Genomic DNA, 23,634 nt, shown 5'->3' on the forward strand with positions numbered 1-23,634 from the left:
AGACATAATCATCATATTGACCACACTGCAAGCAATTTTGTTGAAAGTCATAGGCTAAATTCCAGTAGCTATATGTCTATCTATTCTTTCTGCTTTGAGACAGGATGAAAGAATGTAACTAGATGCTGTGACCAAAAAACTCAAATATATGTGCTTTTCTATATTAGCATGCTTTATTATTTTCCCTTCTCTTTCTTTTTTAGAGAGCAGCACTGTCAACTTTGACTATTCAGATCAGGAAAATGAAAAGTATTGTGAGAGTTTTTCAATTGAAAAACTTCAGCCTTTCACATTCCCTTATTATATTTCTCCTGATTGGAGTGATGAATTAGTAAGTCTATTAAACAAATTAAGTGGGGAATTTGTTTTAGATACACTATTTCTTCTGTATGTTTCACTTGTTTTGCTGACAATTCCTATCAAGTAAGCATATGTATGAAGTCCTCAGATGTTCATCATTTAAATGTAGATTGCATATTTATCCAGTATGCATATTTTAGGGGCCCAGTGGTTTTATCATCATTTTTGGTAACAATATATTAACATCATGGCTACAGTAATCCAGTAGTGTACCTATTTTATTTTTGTTTGTTTAGAAATAAGACAATACACAAAGTTAAATCTCCATGAGAAATGGAAAAGGTTTCAAAAATACAAATGTATATAATTCTTCTAGGCTCCTGATGCTCTTGGATCTGTGCCTGTCAAACCTTTAGAAGTAACAATCAATCGAGTAGTGCCATACTTCAACCTAAAGGTTAGTTATTTTGTTACTTTCAATCATTTTCAGTGGTGCATAGCATCAGAATTATGTTTTGCATTAAGTAGATAATGCAAAGATATCAAAGAAGTAACTTTTGAAAGCTTTCATTTCATTATTTAAAATTATTTCTATTATTTAAATGGACAATTTTATATTCTGCAATTTATATATTTTGCAGGCTTTTCGTCACTATAAATTAATGGATTACGAACCCTACTCTTCCCAGTATGCCTCATCCAGTTACGTTCCATTAACTTTGGCACGGCCCCTCAGGACAGGAGCAGAGGTAATTAATCTTTAGTTTAGCATTAATTTTGGGAATATAAATATAAAATCTATTATTTGTTACCAAGCATAGAATTAAGATTTCAGTAACTTTCAAGAAACTAACTTGACTGTTAAATATTCCAAATAAGAATTACACATATCAAAGTTCCAGTGTAAATGGGCAAATGTTCCTAAAATTTTACATCTTTAATATCTATTCATTTTCCTAATCTAATATAAATTAATACAGCCTTTGAGTCCCACAAGCCTGTGCCACCCAAATTCCCCAATTAACCTGAGACCCCAGGGTGTTTTGAAGGGTGAGAAGAAACCAGTGCACCCAGAGGAAACCCGCACAAACACGGGGAGACCATACAAACTCCTTACAGACAATACTGGATTTGAACCCGAGTCACTGGTGCTGTCATAAATACTGCTCAATGCCAACTAAAAATGAGCAAATGTAGATCTGGCCATTTGCACATGTGGAATGAATTGCCAGAACTGCACCAATGCAAGAACAAAGTTGCTGTACACCACACATGTCAAACTCAGGCCCGCAGGCCAAATTTGGCCCGCGATATAATTATATTTGACCTGCAAGATCATATCAAATATGTATTAGAGCTGGCCCTCTGGCCGCCACGCCAGTATAGTGCACGCACAGCGAATACTACAAATCCCAGAATGCTTTGCAAATGCGTTGGCGCCGGCCCGTCAGCCCGCTAATCGCTCCCACCTCCTCTCTTTACTTTCATTAGCATCTGGGACCTGTCGCCGAACTCACATGTAATAAACCCCTTACGAAAAATGGCCAAACGAAAGACAGAAAACAGGACCTTTCAAGATAGGTGGGAGGCAGACTCTGGCCCCAGAGTTTGATGAACTTGCATCTAAGAAGAGATGCCAAGTATCTGCTTTAGACCTAGGTGCATCAGAGTAAATCATAATGTAGCAAGCTAACCTTGGATTAATATTTTCTTTGGTTAACTTTGGACTGTTCATAGTTGAAAGATTGGATTTTCATTGAAGCAAGTTGTTATTTTTTTGACTTGTTGGCTTGTGAAAAAAAATACATTTAAAAGGAGCTTAAAGGCTATAGAGAAATATTATTTATTGACTATTTTATTTCTCATTTGTTAATGCTTCTTCTGGAAAGAGTTTAACCAAAACTATTATTAAACATCTATTTTAATAAGAAAAAGTTTAACATTACATATGTTGAAAGAAGAGAAAACATGGAGGTGTCGTTGAAAATTTTCAATAAATATTTAGTTTGGCCCACGACTTAGTCCAAGTTTTTAATTTTGGCCCTCTGTGAATTTGAGTTTGACACCCCTGCTGTACACTCATCTGCTCTGAGTAGTCATAATATTTAAGTCCAGAAATGAAGCAGAATCTTCTCACATAAAGATCATACGGATTTTTTTGACCTTGTTGAAATGTGTTTACTTTCAAAAGTCTGGAATGATTAGTATCAATGAAAGTAGATATAATATACTGATAAATTATGCACTTATTTCCTCAAAAATATCGGGAATTTAGATTCAGATGTTTTGAACTGATCTCTCCATGCATTCCTGTGGATTAGCTGGTTTAAATGAATAAGGTGATTGGGAGAAAGCAGTCAGGGATTAATTTTATCACATCCTTGCCTGTTTTGCACCATGTGTAAACATGTGTTCAGTCTTGTAGTAAACAGAAGTAATAATTTAAAAAATGACGTATGAAAATCAATCCTAATGTCATGTTATTTACACATTGTTGAAATCAATGTGCAGAGCTACTTCTGGAGTTATGGGAAAATCACCATTTCAGGGGTTAGGAATTTAATTTACCTCTAACTGTGCAAAGTAAAAATGGGTGGGATTTGATTTTGATGCATCAATTCCCCCTTTACATTCGATCAGTTTCTCAGTTGAAGTATCAGTAAATATTAATGAGATTAATCCATCAGCATCTTCAAGTAAAGAGCAAGTAGTGTTTTAGGAGAAATGCCACTGCAGTTTCAGAAAAGAGCAAAACTAAAAATCTGTGTCTAACACTGAGCTGTTGAACAGTTAAGGACAGTGAGTGACAAAAGAATAATAAATACTTGGAAGGCTCTGCCATTCCATCAGGGAATATGATGGATTATCTGAAGGATCAGTTTTATAGGGAATCTTGGTTTGGAAGAAGAGAGAAATGTATAGCAGGCAACATGGAGCAAATGAGGTATTTGAAGAGTATAAAATATCCAAGAAGACTCTCAGAAAGAAATCAGGAAGAGAAAAAAGACATGAGGTTGCTTTGGTAGACAAGTATATAAAGAGCAGAAGGATAGTAAGGGTCAAAATTGGTCCCAATCAGAGTGCTCGGCTTTGTATTGGAGCAAAAAGAGATGGGGGAGATCTTAAATGTTTTTTTTAAAATCGGTATTCACTCAGGAAATGGCTATAGAGTCATGGTAAGTAAGTAAAACAAGCAGTGAGAGCATGGAACCTGTACATATTAAAGAGGGGGGAGTGCTTGCTGTCTTAAAGTAAATAAGGGTGGATAAATTCCCATGGCCTGACAAGGTATTCCCTCAGACCTTGAGGTAGGCTAGTATAGAAATTGCAGAAGCTCTAGCCGAAATATTTAAAATGTCCTTAGCCACTGGTGTGGTGCCAGAGGACTGGAGGGTAGCTCACGTTGTTTCATTATTTAAAAAAAGGTTCCAAAAGTAACTCTGGAAATTATAAGCTGGTGAGCCTGATTTCAGTAGTAAATAATTGATTGGAAGGTGTTCTAAGAGATTGGATATACAATTATTTGGATAGTCATGGACTAATTAGGGATCGTCAACATGGCTTTGTTCATGGTTGGTCATGTTGAACCAATCCTGTAGAGTTTTTCGAGAAAGTTACCAGGAAAGTTGACCAATAAAAGGCTGGGGATGTGGACATAGTAAGACCTTTGACAAGGTCCCATATGGGAGGTTAATCAAGAAGGTTCAGATGCTAGGTATTCATGGAAAAGAAATGAACTGGATTCGACAATGGCTGGACAGGAGAAGCCAGAGAGTAGTGGTGGATGATTGCTTCTCAGACTTGAGGCCTGTGAACAGTGGAGTGCATCAGGGATCAGTGCTAGGACCATTGATGTTTGTCATCTATATCAATGATCAGGATGATAATGTGGTAAATTGGATCAGAAAGTTTGCACATGACCCTAAAATTTGTTGTGGACAGCCAATAAGGTTTTCAAAGCTTGCAAAGGGATTGGGACCAGCCGGAAAATGGGCTGAAAAATGGCAGATGGAATTTAATGCAGACAAGTGTGAGGTGTTGCATTTTGGAAGGACAAGCCAAGAAAGGACATACAGTGAATGGCAGGGCACTAAGGAGTGTGGTAGAACAGAGGAACCTGGAAATACAGATATATAGTTCCCTGAAAGTGGCATCACAGGTGGATAGGGTTGTAAAGAGAGCTTTTGACATAAAAACACAGTGCTGGAGAAACTCATCAAGTCAACCAGTGCCCTTTATATAGCAAAGGTAAAAATACATAACCAAAATTTCAGGATTGAGCCCTTCATCAAGAATTATAACTTTTGACATATTGGCCATCATAAATCAAAGTACTGATGTTATGGTAAAGTTGTATAAGATATTAGTAAATCCATATTTGGAGTATTGTGTACAGTTTTGGTCACTTAACTACAGGAAAGATAATAATAAGATAGCAAGAGTGCAGAGAAGATTTACTAGAATGTTGCCCGGAACTGAGTTTCAGGAAAGATTAAACAGGTTAGGACTTTATTCCCTGGAGTAAAGAAGAATGAGGGGAGATTTTATAGAGGTATTTAAGATTATGAGGGGATAGAGTAAAGGCTTTTTTCACTGATGGTAAGTGAGATACAAACCAGAGGACATGGGTTAAGGGTGAAAGGAGAAAAGTTTAGGTGGAACATTGAGGGGAAAATTTCTTCACACAGAGAGTGGTGGGAGTGTGGAATGTGGGCTCAGTTTGGACAGGTACATGGATGGGAGAGGTATGGAGGGCTATGGACTAGGTGCAGATCAGTGGGACTAGGTTAAAAAAAAGTTCAGCACAGACTAGAAGTGCCGAAGGGGCCTGTTTCTGTACCATAGTGTTCTATGGTTCTATTTAATCTGACCACCATCAGTAGCAGCAAGAACAGGAAATAACAAATCAGGAAATCGCAAAAACAAAGAAAAGATAGTCTTAGCATCATTTAGCCATTGTAGTGACCATGCCAAGCATAACAAGTACCTTTCTGTACTCATCCCATTTACAAGCACTTTGTCTATTACCTTCTCTGCCTTGGCAATTTGTTGCTTGCCCAAGTACTTCTTAAATGTGAGAGTCTCTGTCTTTACTGCCCTCTCAATGTATTTGAGACTCCAATCACTATCTGGCTTAAAAAAATACTTCCTGTATATTCCATCGGATTCTATACTCCTCATTTTTCCCTCAGTCAACATACTTGGTCAGGTACTGAGGAACTGCAGAGACCAATTAACGGAGGTCATCATAGACAACTTCAACAATTCACTGCAGCAATCCATTGTTCCCGCAGGGTTCAAGACAGACACTGTCATCTCAGAACCCAAGAGTTCAACAATAACAGGCCTCAATTACTACCGCTCTATAGCACTGTCCTCGACCATTATGAAATGCTTCTACCATCTTGTGATAGATTGCATCAAAGCACACTTCCCAATGATGGTGGACCTATTTAAATTCGCCTTTCAAAGAAACAGTTCCACTGACAATGCTATAACCTTGTCCTTTCATTCTGTCCTGATCCATCTGATGAACGATGCCTCATACACCAGGCTACTTACTTTTAACTGTATCTAAATTTGCAGATAATACAAAAATAGGTGGTTGGGGAGGTGGTGCTGAGGATAGCGAAAGGCTGCAGAGAGACTTGGATAGATTAGGAGAATGGGCAGAGAGGTGGCAGATGAAATACAATATTAGAAAGTATGGTCATGCTCTTTGGTAGAAGAAATAGACAGGCAGACTATTATTTAGATGGGGAGAAAATTCAAAATTCCAAGGTGCAAAGGGTTTTGGGAGTCCTCATGCAGGAGACTCTAAATGTTGACCTCCAGGTTGAGTCAGTGGTGAAGAAGAGGAATGCAGTATTGGCAAGGATGTTTCCCATCGAAGGGGATTCTGGGACAAGAGGGCATAATCCCAAGATAAAAGGGTGTAGCCGTGCGCTACTCGAATAAGACATACATGTAGTGTAGTCAGGTTAAGCTCTGAGTTTTATTAGGTCTCAGGCCCAACTTTTATACTTCCCGCTGTGGCCCCCCCTTGGCTGACGTCACAACATGCATGATAAAAGCAGGTTTCCCACACACAGGTATTTTCTTGCATAGCAATGCCCTTCCCTGTGCACTGTCCCTGTCTGTTGGCTGTGCAGCAAGGCCAGCGCCATTTTGGGGTTGCTGGCCTTTAAGCTGCCCTTGCCGTTCACCCGCCGGTTTGCTGTTGGGGCCAGTGCTGCTGTGCGGGTTGCTGGCATTTAGTTGCATTCGCCGCCCGGAGTGCCGGCTTGATCACCACAGCAGTGGACCACCACAAGGGCATCAATATAAAAGAAAAGTGGAAAAATTTCTTTAGTCAGAAGAATGTGAGCCTACAGGCAGCAGTGGAAGAGAATTCTTGGGTGTATTTAAAGCAGAGGTTGACAGGTATTTGATTAGTCAGGGCATCAAAGATACAGGGAGAAAGCCAAGGAGTGTGGCTTAGTGGGTGGATTGATCAGTTCATGATTAGAATGGGGGAGTAGACTCAATGGGCTAATGGGCCTACTTCTGCTCCTATATCTTGTGATCTTGTGAACTTCAGCTCTGTGTTTAATACAATCATTCTCCCGAAGCTGTTCTCGATGGGACTCAACACCCCTTTCTGTATCTGGATTTGGACTTCCTAACAGAAAGACCACATTTAGATTGGGTCGGTTACAGAATGTTGAGCACCATCACACTGAGCACTGCCGGACCTCAGGGCTGTGAGCTCCACCTATTCCTGTTAATGCTACTAACCCATGACTGCATCACCAGATCCAGCTCCAACAGTGTCATCAAGTTTTCAGATGACACAACTATAGTTGGCCTCATCGACAAAAATGATGGATCGTGCTACATAGAGGAGGTGGAAAATCTCATGATATGGTGCAAGAATAACAACCCAAGTCTCAAAGTAGACAAGACAAAAGAGATGATCATGGACTTCAGGAGAAGCAGGAATGACCACCCTCCACTACACATCAATAACTCTGTAGAGAAGAGCACCTCGTTTCTTGGAGTTCACTATCATGGACACATATCTCCTCATGTCAGGAAGGCACAACAGTAACTGCACTTCATGAGAAGACTGAAACAAGCAAGTCTATCGGCCACCATCATCTCACCCTTCTGCAGTAGCTCTATCAAAAGCATCGAGCCGGCTGCATCATAGTGTGGTATGGTTGCTACTGAGAAATAGATTGGAAGTTAATCGACAGGACCATAAAAGTGCCAAAGAAGATCTCTGGAGTCTATCAGGATTGTTGTCTGATAAATATTTATTTATTTGTACTGTTACGAGCCCAGAGCACCCCTTAATCTAGCAGCAACAGATATTCAACAAAACAAATGGTTACTTAAACAAAAGTACCTGCTGCTCCCTCACTGTCATCCACTGCTAAAAAAAATGGTGTGTCAAAATCAGGATATTTTCACACAGGGTAATGGCATAGCATCTCCTTTAAAATTTCCAAAGCTGTCTGACAAACTTTAGTCCACACAAATTTCTCCCCTTTCTTCAAAAGAATGGTTAAAGGAAGAGCAACCTCGGCAAAATTTCTGTAAAATTTCTTATAATATCCTGCCATTCCTAAAAACCTTCTCTCTGCTTTCTTGCCATTGGGAACTGGAAACTCAGAAATTGCATTCATCTTAGCTTGAATAGGTGCAACTTTGCCATGACCTAAGTATGTTACAGTGGCATTTGCAAATTGACTTTTTGCTAAATTAACAGTTAAGTTTTCTTTGGATAATCTTGCAAATAATTTGTCCAATCCCTTAGATGTTCTTCCCATGTGTCACTTTTTGTGACCAAGTCATCAATATAAGCATCTGTATGTGTTACTCCTTGGATTACCAAATTAATCGTCCTTTGGAATGTTGCAGGAGCATTTTTCATGCCAAAAAGTAACACATTATACTCATATAAACCAGATGCAGTTGCAAAAGCCAAAATATTCTTTCCTCTCAGTTAAAGGCACACACCAGTAACCCTTCAACAAATCAAATTTAGTAAGCAATTTAGCTTTGCCAATTTTTTCAGTATAGTCATCTATTCTCGGAATAGGATAAGCACCTGTTTTAGTTACAGAGGTGCACCAAAGAAGAGGTACAAGGACTGCCTAAAGAAATCTCTTGGTGCCTGCCACATTGACCACCGCCAGTGGGCTGATCTCGCCTCAATCCGTGCATCTTGGCGCCTCACAGTTCGGCGGGCAGCAACCTCCTTTGAAGAAGACCGCAGAGCCCACCTCACTGACAAAAGACAAAGGAGGAAAAACCCAACACCCAACCCCAACCAACCAATTTTCCCCTGCAGCCGCTGCAACCGTATCTGCCTGTCCCGCATCGGACTTGTCAGCCACAAACGAGCCTGCAGCTGACATGGACATTTACCCCTCCATAAATCTTCGTCCGCAAAGCCAAGCCAAAGAGAATCTGTACATCACCTAATAATTCCATCTGGTTTCTGTACCAGAATACAAGGAGAACTTCAATCTGAGTTCAAAGGTCTAATTTTATCATTTCTCAACATATATCCACCTCCTGATCCATGATTTTACTCTTCTGAATGTTTATTCTATATGGGTATTGTTTTATGGCACTTGCCTCTCCCATGTCTACATAATGATAAATCACTGATGTCCTTTTTGGCACATCAGGAAAAAAATTTGTGTATTTCAAAATTAATTCTTTCAACTGCATCTGTTCTTGTGATTTAAGATGGCCTAACTTTTCCTCCAAATTTTCCAAAATTGCTGAGTTGGACAGGTGCACAAGAACCGTGGTTTCTTTAAGGTTACCCTCACAAGATTCTGTTTCCGTAATCTTATGATCCATAACTTCCTCAATCCTGTCAACAATTAACACCTCTGAAACAGACTGTTCAACGATTTGAATATTATTTCTCCTGATGAAATTTTCCATGTAGTCAATTTTGTCCAGCAGCAACTGTTTATATCCTTTCCACTTCTTTGCATTTTCCATCAGGTTTTTTTAATTGTTCTTAAGTCAATATCAGGTCATTTTCAACCTGGCCCACCCAAGTAGTCAGGTCTTCAATCACTCTTGTCAATATTGTTGTTTTTTTCCTATCACCTCTCTTAGTATATTTTCCACCTTGGAGAATCGTTCACTCAGAACTTACATCGATTTTATCATTTTTTGGAAATCCTGTGTCGATCTCCCATTTCCTTGGGTTTGTGCCAACATTGTGGCTGCACCTTCTTCACCACTTCCTTATGGACTTTCTGTTGACTATCTAGGTGATTTCTAAGCTTCTTCAGTTTTATCTTCCTGGGTCTTGTTCTTCTAACCCATCAATCCTTCGTTTTTAACACCAAAAAAATGTTGATTACTTTAAATCAGTCTTTTAATCAATAGAGCTCATCCAACCTATGTCTGTCTAGGTCCTGAGCATGGCCACGCTCCCTAACTTTACTTGACTTGGCATTTCTGCCACATTTAGTAAAACCAAATATTGTTTTATAAAATGTTCATTTGGAGAAAAGAATATTAGCTAGGACACAAGAGATAACTCCCTAGATTTTAGTTTTGCAGTGTCATAGGAAACTTTAAATCTATCTGAGCAATCGCTTAAAATCCAATTTGAGATGCAGCCCATCCTTTATTACCACTACAATATATTAGGATATATTGTTTACAACAACTGGAGACAAAGTATCTGTTCAGCTGAATCAATTAAGAATTCCGGTGCAATATGCACATTGTACAATGCATATGTCAATAACCTCACTATTATTGTTGTCTTCCAATTCTAGTTATTTATGAGGAAATAAGTTAATAATTTTGTTGCTCCTGTTTATTGAATGAGTCTTGAACTCTGAGCTTCCTAACACCAAGATAGGATGTTACCAATTAAGCTACAATTGGCAAATTCGATCATTAAGATGATTTTGGGCATTTTTTTTTTAAATCTCTTCCTCCCCACCCCCAACCCACACACACAAACTAATATGGTTTAATGGAGGAAATATGAGGATCCACAAAATTTGATTTTAAGATCACAAGTTGTTTGTGGGATATGTGGTTGTCTGGCACAGGGCATTTTTCTCTGATGAAAATCTTACATAATACTTTTTTTGTTTGCATACTAAAATAAGATATTTTAAAGACATGCATTTAAGAAAGCAGAATATTTCTGACAGAAACTTCACCTCCCACATTGAACTCCAGACATACAGTCATTATAAGTTCCAAAGTAAAAGCCAGTATTGACTCTCTTCCCAGAAATATTCTTGAAAAATCCAAGCATGTGGCATCATACTAGTAGCATTTTTATAAATATTATTGTTATGTTCATTATGCAGGATGAATTCATCTTGTTGTCAACACATGGGGAAAAACCTGAAACTGACACACATTTGGATGAAGACCACATGATAAAAGATTCAGAAGTTGAAAAATTACATGGAAGGACATTAACCATAGTTCCCCCTGAAGGGTTACTCAAACAGCCAGACTATCATCCGTTATATGTGTTTGTAAGTAGTCGATGCAAAAATCACATTGTCTAACTTAAAATTTCTTTCCTGGCTATAAAACATCATGATGTGACACAAACAGTGTTAATGAAAGGTTTTCAGGGTAATATCATTAAGTTTTCTTGTGTCAATTTCTGTGAATTTTACATATTCATCTATTGCGTGCTCTCATAACTATGAACACAGTAGCAATTTATTAAAGGGACACCTCTATAATGTTTGGGACAAAGACATTTTTTTTTTCCTTTATTTTCCCCTGTGCTCCATATTTTACATTTGTAATCACATAATTCGCGTGTAATTAAAATGCACATTCCAGATTTTATTCAAGATTATTTTTATATTTTGGTTTGACTATATAGAAATTACCGTACCTTTTATACATAGTTCCCTCATTTCAGGGGACAATAATATTTGGGATATTTGGCTTCAAAGATGTTTGTGATAACTCTGGTATGTTTAATTGCTGTATTGGTGCAGATAAAAGAGAGATAGGCTTTTTTCTAAGCTTTGATTACCTTTGGAGTCTGTAGTTGCCATTTTTCAACAAGGACCAGAGTTGTACCAATGAAAGTCAAAGAAGCCATTATGAGACTGAAAATTAAGAATAAAACAATAAGAGACATTGCCTAAGCCTTAGCATTACCAAAATCAACCGTTTGGAATGTTGTTAAGAAGAAAGAGCATACTGGTGAAGTTCAGTAATCAGAAAGGGACTGGTAGGCCAAGGAAGACCTCCACTGCGGATGACAGAAGAATTCTTCTTATCATAATGAAGAAAAATCCCTAAATGTCTGTCTGACAGATCAGAAACACTCTTCAATAGGCAGATGTGGATGCATCAATGACTACTGTCTGCAGAAGACTTCATGAACAGAAATACAGGGGCTGCTTTGCAAGATTCAAACCACTATTTAGGATGGCTAGATTACCAAGAAGTATTTAAAAGAGCCTGCAGAATTCTGGAAAATAGTCTTGGAGACAGATGAGACCAAGTTTAACCTTGGTCAGAGTGATGGCAAGAACAAAATGTGGAGGCGTAAAGGAACTACCCAAGATCCAAAGCAAACCACCTCATTGGTGAAACATGACTATTACTGACTGTCACTCACATAAATGTACTTGTGTATTGGCTACTGCTGTAGGATTGTCTGCCTAGCTGGTGGAACAGATGGTGCTCAGTGTCCGACTGGCCAGACTAAGGTACCATTGAGTCTGTTAATAAAAACAAGTAATATTCCATTCACTTGTCTGAATTCTTATTGATGGTATATCAATTTTATTAACAGACTCAACTATGGATACTTCCTTGAAACTTGGAAGACTGGAGATAGATCAAGATACTCTCAGAGCCAGTGAAATATTTAATAATTGGCTTCAGTCCTTTGCAGCTTACATGCGAGTAAACAATGTGGTTCAATTCCCTGTGAAGATGGATCATCTAGTCGCTCTCCTAGGAGAGGTTCCCTACTCAGTGATCAGGGAAACATGATGCCCTGGGTCTATGCAGAACCTACTATGAAATCCCACAGAGCACATAGTTTGCAAGGCACCAACTTCATACCCGAAAACAAAATCCCGATGAAAACGACAATGCTTATGCTCTCACGCTGAAGGAGCTCTCAAGAGCCTGTACCTTCACTGCTGTTACGGCTGAAGCTCATTGAGACACTCTAATTAATGTTGGATACCTTCATAAGTTGACTGGACTTGAGGTACATTAAACAACGCCTACTGAAGACCCCTGACCTGACTTTTAATGGTGTCCTACTGCAGACAAAGACCCTCAGGGCAGCGCTGCAGAGTGCTGAAGCCCTAGGGGACGAGGTGAGTCGAAGTGCTGAAGCTACTCCCTCAAAGTCTGCTTTCTGCAATGATGACCCACTGCTGTCCATCAGCATCACCAAGCAGCCGCGAAGGGACCGCTTCAGGAAGTGCTACTTCTGTGGGCAGACACTGCATTTGCACACACTGTGTCCTGCCTGATGAGTTGACTGTGACAGATGTGGAAAAGGGGCATTTTGCGAGAGCCTGCCAAGCTTGGGAGTTATCGCCCAGCCTGCGCCGAGAGGCTAGAAAAGGAAAGGCAAAGAAGACAGCCACCAAGGACAAGATGAGACGCCGCGGCATGATGACAATGACTACCTGGAGAACCGATGATTCATTTGACACTTCTTCCTTGGAGACCGCAAGCAGAATGACCAGTGACGAGGCGAGTTCCTGCGGGATGTCGCAGCCACATGGTCCCATCCTGATGTCTATCATCCTTGATCAAACCAAACCCCACAGGTTGAAACATTCCATGGTGAAGGTAAACAGGAAACCTGTTGGCTGTTTATTTGATTCTGGGAATACTGACAGCTATATCCGCCCTGCAACAACGAACTCTTTGGGGCTTAAACTGTACCCTTTAAGGCACAGAAATTCTATGGCATGTTATGGACTTAAGAAAGAAATTGCAAACTGCTGTAGAGTAACATTAAATGTGCAAGGAATTGAGGACAAAGATTTTAAATTGCACGTACTGCCCGATTTAAGCACTCATATGTTGTTGGGGTTAGATTTCCAGTGCCAAATGAAGAGTATAGTACTGGCATTTAACAGGCTACTACCTTCAATCACTCTACCTCAGGAGACAATCTGGAGGCTATCGACTCCTAAAATTAAACCACCATGACTTTTTGCCAATTTAACCCCAGACTGTAAACCTATAAACACGAAAGGTCGATGCTATTAGTAAAGAGGATAGAGAATTTATTAAGTACGAAATCAACCGACTGCTAAAAGAAAGATCATTGAACCAAGCTCAAGCCCTTGGTGTGCTCAAGTTGTAGTGGTCAAAAATGGTTGTAGACTATAGCCAGACTGAAAAGATTTACTCAGATAGATGCATATTTAAAAGAGCCTGCAGAATTCTGGAAAATAGTGTTGTGGACAGATGAGACCAAGTTTTGCTATGGTCAGAGTGATGGCAAGAGCAAAGTGTGAAGGCGTAAAGGAACTGCCCAAGATCCAAAGCATATCACCCATTTGTGAAACATGGTGATGGGGTTGTTACGATCTGGGCATATATGACTGCCATAGGTACTGGCACACTTTATCTTTATTGATGGCATAACTGCTGATGGCAGTAACAAAATGAACTCAGAGGTGTATAGAAACATCTTATGTGCTCAAGTTTGAGCAAGTGCCTCCAAACTCATTGGGGAGCACTTCATCTTACAGCAAGACAATGATCCTAAACATACTGCTAAAGCAACAAAGGAATTTTTCAAAGTTAAAAACTGTAAAATTATTGAACGGCCAAGTCAGTAACCCAACTTAATTCTAATTGAGCATGCCTTCCATATGCTGAAGAGAAAACTTAAGGGGACAAACCCCTAAAACAAGCAAGAGCTGAATATGGCTGCAGTAGAGGCCTGGCACCTATGAAACATAAACTTCAAACAGTCATTGCATGCAAAGGATATGCATCAAAGTACTAAACATGAATACCATTGCTATGTGCCAAACATTATGGGGCCCTGAAATGAGGGGACTATATATAAAAAGTGCTTTAAATTCTACATGGTCAAACCAAAATGTACACAAATACTGTTTAATGAAATCTGGAATGTACACTTTAATCACATGTGAATTGTTTGATTACAAATTTTAAACTGTGGAACATAAAGGGAAAAATGTGTCTTTGTCCAAAACATTATAGTGGGCACTGCATTTGCAGCACTCTTCTCACTGCTGGAGTATGTTGCTGATTCAAGAATAAACTAATGATAAAGGAATGGGAGAGTGTTCCCGGAAACTTAGAGGGACTTGGAAAGGCTAGAGCAGAAGAAATCTGCAGATAACTTGTTATGTGTACTTATGGTTCAGGGAGATCCTTCAGAGATATAGTTGGCTTCCTGGGAAGTCTCTGTAAGAGTAATGTCAATTTGGTTCAATTTGAGATTGCCACCACTTTGGAGCTGACAACAATACAGATAATCTCCATGGTGGCTCTGTCCACTCACCTGAACTTGGGTGGTCAACTGGAAGGAATGGCTTAGATTAGCAATAGCAGCCTTGGGTTCCTGAGGGCAAGAAGCTGAGAATGACGATGACCCTGACATATGTCCATGAGCTTGCATTTTGGGTTGCAGAAAGGCACAGATCTTAAATAAGACTGAAGCAAAATATAATCTGTGGAGGAATTCAACATCAGTGGAAGAAAAAAAATTGGTTGATGTTTTAGGTTGGAACCCTTTGTCATGACTGAGAGTGCATACATGAGATAATCAGTATAATAAGAATGACATAGGAGGAGTTCGATAGGGGCCCAGGAAGGGTAAAGGTTGACAGATGGGGAGGATTAGGGGTGAAGTTGGGAGATAGAGGCAGTTGATTGGCAGATACTAGACGAAGAGAGAAGCAAAGGCAAAAAATGGGAGTCATATGAAGGAAGTTGAGTCATATGTGTTGAAGCTGGAGATGGCTTGAGAATGATAAGCATAAAGAAAGGATGATAAATAGAGATGATAATGGTGAGATCAAGGAAGCTTTTAGATGAGAGGTGAAAGACAGATAAGACCACATCAAACTGAAGGAAAATGGGCTGCTGTTGGTAAAATATGTGTAGAAGAAGATGGAGCAAAAAAGGTGAGGGGATGAGAATGGGTGGAGATGTGAAGAGATGTGTGGGAAATGGAACAAAAATGGGGCTGGGAAGGGGGAAAGAACAGAAATAGATAGGAAGAGAGAGGGGTCTCATTACCTGAAATTGGAAAATTCAATGTTCATATGGGCTGTAGACTAACACATGTGGAATATGAGGTGCTGTGGTGCTGTTCCTCTAATTTGTGTTGGACCTCACTCTGGGAGAAGGACAAGGATGGACAGGAAGGTGTCAAAATGGAAAGGGGAGTTGAAGTGAATTGAAAACAGGATCTTGGAATGGCCTTTAAGGACAAAGTGCATTGATTTGCAAAGCAGCACCCCACCCCCCCACCCTCCCCCCCCCCCCCCCCGACAGCGGAGCAATGTCACCAACAAAGAGGAGTCCCTCTGATGCTCTAATAGATTGCTCTTCAGCCCTCTGAGTTTCTCCAGTAGATTTTTTTTCCTCCAGATTATAACAGCTGCAGTCTTTCATTGAGTCTCTTTTGGTAAAGCCTAACCTGGATTGACATTGCTCCTCAGAGAAGACAACTTAGTCAAGTTGGGCCAAAGGGCCTGTTTCAATGCTCTAAAACTCTTTGGCTATGACTCTAAGTCCAGCTATAAACATGGAAGATCTGGGTTGATGAGGTCTTCAGCATTGTTTTCGCCTGAGAACCCCCCAGGGCTGCCTCTGCTGATCACGGTGCTTATAATTAATCTTCGTGCATACTAAAAAGAAAAAATAAATCTTTTTTATAAATCAATTTGAAATGCAGAAAACTACTGATTATAAAAGGAAGGGTCCCTCTTAAATGTGTGCTATGCAGAAAAAAGATGTGGAATGAATATTAACCTGAGTTTTTTTTTGTGACATAATTTGGGCTACTTGTAACAGTCAAATTTCCCAACAGGCAGTTAAGACGATTTTTCAACTCCTCTTTCAACACATTTGCAACGTATCTGAAAGAGTTCTGAGTGCATGTATGGTGGTAAAAGTGGAAATGTAATTTAGGAACTTGCTATCAATCTAAACTAAGAAAATGGAAGAAGTGCTAATTTTTCGCTGTATATCTTCCTCATCCCTCTCTGACATCATAAACCAACTATCAAATAACTGGATGGGAGCAAAGCAAAATAATACTTTAAAACTGTAGCATTGATTGGTGAAAGTTTACACTATAGTTTTTCAACATCAAAATTATCTTCTATAAGACAGGAAGAATGTTCCTGGTCCATTGTACTACTGATGCAAGTTTAAATTGCATTATGGCTTTTAAATCTAATTAATTAATTAAAAGCGTTATATTTGCCAATTTGTGTTTTACTTCCAGGTTGTTTATGTCCTATCAGGGTTAATCCAAATGTGACTCCAAAGGCTAACTCATAAATTTGGACTGGTCTTAAACAGTTGAATTGTGCCAAACATCTATAAAAGCATTTAATGGATGAATAGTAGATGAAAGTCATATCCTGTGAAGCCTTGTACTGTGACTAATTTTAAAAAAGATAGCAACAGATGAAAATGTATTGGACATTTGGAGAACATAACTTGTAATGGATAAATTAGCAGAAGAAAGTTTTGAAAGTGATCCAGGAATTGCAATGGACACTGTTTTCTTCATTGTCTAGATAATATAGCACAGCAATAAATAAATGTTGCTGAAACTTGAGAGATAGAAAATGGGCTGATTTTAAGTCTAACCATTAAATGCCAGTACTGTCTGGAGAGATATATCTGGTTAAGAATGGAACTTTCCAAAGAAGTAAAACTTGGCAAAATTTTGATAACCACTGCTGAAGAAATTGAACAATTTATTGAAAGTGACATTAAATTAATATTTTTTTAAAAGTTGAAAATTAATTCTTTTTCAAACTTTATGAATTAATGGTGAAACTTCAATAATATACAATCTGGAACTGGAGTGGCACCAAGTGCCCTGCTCATGTCCATGCCCATCTGGATATCATAAAAAGATCCCAGCTGGGCAGTGAGCCTGGATACCAGATGGTAGTATATCCTGCCCTGTTACAGTACAAAGGGAAGTATTCTTTCAAAGGCAGATGCCATGTTGTCTGATGAAAAATATGTTCATCTTAGAAAAATAACCCCTACGTAACTAAAACCCACTATATTGCACATTGTAATTTCCACATCTTTTCACAACAACCCAAACTTTCTGATCGTGGTCCAAATTCAGTGCTGAGATCTGTAAATTCAAGATCATAATAGAAGAGTCTGATCTCCATTTACACTTGCGAAGCATTCCTGCACACTAGAATTTCTATTCTATAATTCTGCAGAAAATTGATGTTAAAAAATTTATGGTCTCCTTAGCTCATTTACATTTATTCTTCAACAGCAGCTGATTTATGGATTTTTAGGATGATACCCAGAAGTATATGAAAATTCAGGGAACAATTCATAAAATATTGCCAAGGTTTGAGCATAGGGATAGAATAATCATTAGGGAAACTGCAGATTGAAGAGAAGCACCCCAAAAATGCTGGGAAATGTGAAGTCTGCAACTCACTGGTAAACTTCATGCAGTTAAATCAAAATTTCCCTGTTTTTTTTTCCCTGTTTGCTGTGGATAATGTTCTGAATGAAGATAAAGCACAGAATATGAAATCTAGATTTCATTAATTAATATTTATAATCTTCAACCTTATCTTTTGCTAGAATCTTGCTCCTGATCTTTATGCATTTAAGACACCTCTTTCGTTCGCTGAAACAGATTTGGAATTTCACCTTTGTCCTCTGCCACGATACATCATAGACAGGAAAGAGGGAAGTAATTTTGGAAGCACTCAGAAGAAATTTCTTGATCGAGAAGTAAGGATCTGTGATAATTTGATTTCTTAAAATGATTCATTCTTGCCATGTTTTATTATGTTAAATAATATTATCCTATTATATTAAACCAAGGGGAATAAAAAATAAAATCAAGTCTATATATAGGCAATTGTTGCTTAGGAGATTTATTAAAAAGTATGGAATTAAGATAGCCTATATGGAAGCTAGCCTTGGAATAACTTATCAGGTCTTGCTGATTTTTTTAAAAACTTTGTTTTAAATAGGCATTATTATTTTTATATTATACCATTAGCACCATCCCAATTATTAGTCTGTGAACCCCATTTTGGAGAGTAAATTATTTGCTTTGTTCACCATTCCTCCTGGCTTTCAGAAAAATTGACAATGTTTGCCAGGGAAGATTGATAATAACTTTAAAGGAGTGATAGGACAAGCCATATCCTCTTGGAACATTATTGAAACATGCCTGAAAGTAGGAAAGTCAAGAGAACTTTTGAGTACAACTGCAATATTCATGTCACCACAAGTCATTTCTATCAATACTATCAAGTACACTACTCCATGGGTAAATGAATGATGGCCAAATTGTTTTTTTGCAAAATATATGCTAAAGTAATTTATTAAAAAAACAAGGTAAGAACATCTTAATTAAAAATTAAAGTGAGCTTTCTGCTTTAAAGAAGCATGAAGATGTTGATATGCAGCTTTAAAAGCATTTAGCACAACACTTGATCAATACATAAAATTAGCAGATCCAATTCTATGCAAAGAATCATAGAATATAGCCAAGAGACACTGTTGACTCTTTATGTGTCTTGTTTGTTCCACACCAACAGTATGGCATTGTCTTGTCTGAAAGAAAGTACTGGAGTACCCCTTCAGCTTTTGTGTCTCGCACAATGCACAAAACGTATGTCTCTTTTTGATTTCCTAACACTTGATACGATTCTTTTATTGTACATCAGAGTTTGGTATACTAATTCATGCAGAATTGGGTATTTTCTTAGCAAAGGGCATTATATCTAAGCATAACTCCTAATCCTTCTTGGAAAATAGGCATAGATAAACAACATCTAGATCCAATAAGATTCACTCAGTTCTGATATTTAAGCAAATGTGCTGATACTGGTCTTACTGCACATTTTTACCTTGTGTGAAGATCTGTTCCTACCATTTCAATAGGAAGCAGTGAAAATGAGGAGGAAAAAGAACAAAAACAAACTGGAGTAGTAATGATCATTAGTTTCACTAACTACCAGAGCTGATACATATATCTTACAGCAGTCTTCTTCACTTTGCAGAGCAATAAATTATGTTCCAGCAGCTGCATCATGCCAGTATTATGGATTCAAATAGATCCTCTACAGCTGGAATGAAGGTGCAGCAATTACATTAATAGATTAGTAAAACAAAGACCTTGACAACCAGTCTGGATTTATCCATTCACACCCCATACAATGAAGTTTAAAATTAAGAAACCCACTTAAATTAACATCAAAGAGAATAAAGGAGAAGATTTTCTGCCATCTGGAGTCATATCTAGTGCAGATAAATGGTTATGGTTGTGTAAGTCATACATTCAGCCACTGAATTACAATTTCCTCAGGAAGTATTCTAAGGTCAATAATTATTTGTCACTTCAACAGTATTTTTATTACCATCAAAAACCAGAAATGTAGATGTTTACCTATGATTTGAAACCAGGTGCAGAGAGAAAGAGAGAGAGAGCGATGTGAAGACATTTGCAGACAAATCTGTCAAGGTAGTAGTTTTGTTCATCAAAGCAGTTATTAATACATGCAAGATCTTGGGTTTAATTATTTGGAGACATAGAATACAAAACCTAGTGATCTATGCAAATATCTATAAACATGAGCCCCAGTTTATGTATTATGTTCAATTCTGAACACCACATTAGAAAAGACAAGATTGCTTTGTAAATGATGCAACAGGTATTTGACTGACTGGTCTCCAGTATTTGGGATAACAGTTATAAAAGTATACTCAAAAAACAGAGAAACTTCTCCTTGTTTTGCATAATTTTCACTTTCAGAATCTGCGTTGTGTTTTTTTTAAATTTAGACATACAACACTGTAATAGGCCAATTCAGCCCTACAAGTCCATGCACCCAATTTACACCTAATCCCAGGTATACTTTGAAAGGTGGGAAGAAACTGGAGCCCCCAGAGAAAACCCATGCAGACACCGGGAGAATTACAAATTCATTAGACATCGCAGGATTCGAAACCAGGTTCAGTCCCAATCGCTGGTGCTGTAAAGGTGTTGCGCTAACCGCTACACCAACCATGCCATTTTGATGGAACTAAGTTACAAAGGCACAACCACCTTCCTGAGAGAAATTAGAAATATGTTGGCCTTGGCAGCCAAAAAAACACATTCCATGAATAAAAGTTTAAAAACAAAATTTGGCAAACTTTGTATTATCTGTTCATTCAAGTCCTTGTGTCTTGTTTGTTCACCCTATTGTATCAATAAAATGTATCTCTGTTGAACTGTAGATTGGAATTTGGAAATCTGTTTAGATTCCTTAAAAAAAATCAGGTGGTCACGGCAGGAGGCTTTTAGCCACTTTAGTTCTTGAGGGTAGCATTTTGTTGTTGACCAGGCCAAGGTGATGTGAATCAAGAAGAGCAGAGTGACCTGCATCAATGACTATCACCCAGTAGCCCTCACATCTACTATAATGAAATACTTTGAGAGGTTGGTCATGACCAGAATTAACTCATTCCAAGTAAAGAGCTGGACCCGCTGCAATTCACCTACTGTCCCAATCGCTCCACAGCAGATGCAATCTCACTGGCTCTCCACTCAGCCATGGATCACCTGGACAACAATATGTACATAATGCTGCTTTTCATGAATTACAGCTCAGCTTTCAACATGATCATCCTCTCAGTACTGGTCAGCAAGTTTCAAAGCCTGAGCCTCCGCATCTGGATCCTTGACTTCCTCATTGGAAGACAATAATATGAATTGGAAACAACGTCCTCTCTGACAGTCAACACAGGTACAGCTCAAGGGTGTGTGCTCTACTCACTCTAACCCATGTCTGTGTAGCCAGACACAATTCAAATACCATCTACGTATATGCCGATGGCACAATGGTTGTTGGCAGAATCACAGCCAGCAATGAAGATAGATCAGCTCGTTGAGTTGGATCAGAACAACAACCTTGCACTTAATGTTAGGAAAACTAAGGAACTGATTGGGAACTACAGGAAGGGGAAACCTGGTAAACATAATCCAGTCCTCAGAGGGATCAGCAAATTCCTGGGTGTTGACATCTCTGAAGATCTATCCTGGGCCATCATGTCAATGCAATCATGAAGAAGACTTGCCAGGAATTGGAGGAGATTCGGTATGTCACCAAAGACATATCTACATATGTACCGTGGAGACCATTCTGACTGGTTGGGTATGGCGGTGCCAATGCACAGGACAGGAAAAGGCTACAGAGGGTTCCAAATTCAAACAACTCCATCATGGGCATTAGTCTTCACTCTATTAAGGAAATATTTAAGAGGTGGTGCCTAAAAAAAGCAGCATCTATCATCAAGAACCCTCACCACCCAGGCCATTCCCTTTCCTCATTGCTACCATCAGGAAGGAGGTATAGGAGCCTGAAGACGAACAATCAATGGTACAAAAACAGATTCTTCCCCTCTGCCATCAGATTTCTGAATGGATAATGAACCACAGACACACTCTTACTTTTTTCTCTTCTTTTGCACTAATTATAAATTTTAAATGGTGAATGTATGGAAATATAATTTAAATTCACATTTATTATCATCCAATTGTGGAAGTACACTCGACAAAATAGCGGTTTCTGGTCCTCAGTGCAAAATCATGCAAACGCACATGCAGACATAGGACACATACAGACAGACAATACACACCTGTATGCAGTACCTGCATAAATATATAAAAATAAATAAATATTGTTTAATAAATTATAGAGTCTTGGAGGGTTAATATGAGAAGTTCATTTAGTCCTTCAGCAGTCCCACTGCCTATGGGGAAAAAGCTGTTTCTCAGCCAGGCGGTTCTGGCTCTGATACTCCACTGTAATGGACAATATTGCTCATGCAAAACAACAAATTTCTTAATTCATTCATGACAATAAGCCAGATTCTGATTTTCTTTTGACAAAGGCAGAGAAGGAAAGCCTTTCACATTCTAACCAGCCAAAAGATTAGTCAGAAACACACTAGCCTATAAACTGGTTTAGTGTGATCTTTTTACAGAGATTAAAAGGGTGACAGCATAAAGTAGATGTTAGAGAGTATGGGCATTAGTGGACTCATTGTGAGTTCATTTATTTAGAGCACATGAACATAACTGTATTTGCTATTGCTTAGTGAGTTCAAAATGTGAATTAAGAACAGGAATTGGCTACTGAAGCCCTCTAACCTGCTCTGCTATTCAGTAAGATCACATCTCGGATTCCCATTTGCATTTCAACTCTGGCCTCAAGGAACTATCTATTTCTGCCTTAAAAATAATTGAAAACTAGGAGGAGTCACATGATGGGGTAGAGTAAAAACCAGCCCTCTCCAGAAAAGAAGAAAAAAGTTAAGAAAAGACAAAGTTCCATAAATACAAAATATAAGAAATAAAAGATAAAGTTGTAGAGAAGAGAAAGAAAATGGCACCTAAGAAGGAAAAAGTAAAAACAACGGGAAAAAAAAGAAGAAAAGATGCCGGAAAAGAAAGGAAAAGGCCTTACCTGCACGAAGGAACAGGGAGTCGTGGTGGAGAAGAGTGCCTGATCTCCGAGGTTGGTGACGGCCCCGTGGAGTCGCAAACACCGACTGCTGGACTGCAAAAATGGCTCTCTGAGCCAAACAAAAGTGCGCTATCTAAGGAGAAGGAAAACACTGATGGGAGGGGGACTCAGTCGAGGAGCGGGGAACCACGGCACGACCAGCTGAAGGATGCCCGACATCAGGGCTCTCAGCTGGAGGAGGAGGAAAGCGACAGGAGAGGGAGTGAAGTACCAGGTGAGAAAGAAACTCAACGGGGTTAAAGGAAAGAAGAGCAGCAGCAGAAGGCTCAACAAATGAGCAGCTCAGAAGAAGAGGACCAACAGCAAGAGGTCAAGCAAGAAGAGGCCCAACAAAGTGAGACAAGCAACTCATCAGGAAAGTCAGAAGAGACACAGATACAAAGAAGAGAAGAAGAAGACACAAACACAGGTACAGACACAGAAGAAGAGGAAGAAGACCAAGATCTTCACAGAGAGATAAAAGGTAAAACAGTTGGACAAATATAGATAAACCTTTTTATGAAGAACAAAGGAGGGCATTAAAAGAATGGTTGTCATTAGAATTTAGTGC

The 23,634-nt window shown here is 38.8% G+C and overlaps 1 protein-coding gene across 13 annotated transcripts in view; it reads left to right on the forward strand.

Moving 5' to 3' along the window:
* Positions 1-23,634, forward strand: part of cfap221 (cilia and flagella associated protein 221) — a 151,880-nt gene that overhangs the window by 85,678 nt on the left and 42,568 nt on the right. For all 13 annotated transcript variants that reach the window (XR_011356736.1, XM_069935257.1, XM_069935249.1 and 10 more), the window contains 5 exons: positions 204-331; positions 677-757; positions 942-1,049; positions 10,650-10,823; positions 18,139-18,291. Coding sequence is in view for 12 of the 13 variants with exons in the window: in XM_069935257.1 (XP_069791358.1) it covers positions 204-331; positions 677-757; positions 942-1,049; positions 10,650-10,823; positions 18,139-18,291 (644 nt within the window). In the remaining variant the exon portion in view is untranslated. The remainder of the gene's footprint in view (positions 1-203; positions 332-676; positions 758-941; positions 1,050-10,649; positions 10,824-18,138; positions 18,292-23,634) is intronic.

This window comes from Narcine bancroftii, chromosome 4 (genome assembly GCF_036971445.1).
Source record: "Narcine bancroftii isolate sNarBan1 chromosome 4, sNarBan1.hap1, whole genome shotgun sequence".
NCBI classification, from domain to species: Eukaryota; Metazoa; Chordata; class Chondrichthyes; order Torpediniformes; family Narcinidae; genus Narcine; species Narcine bancroftii.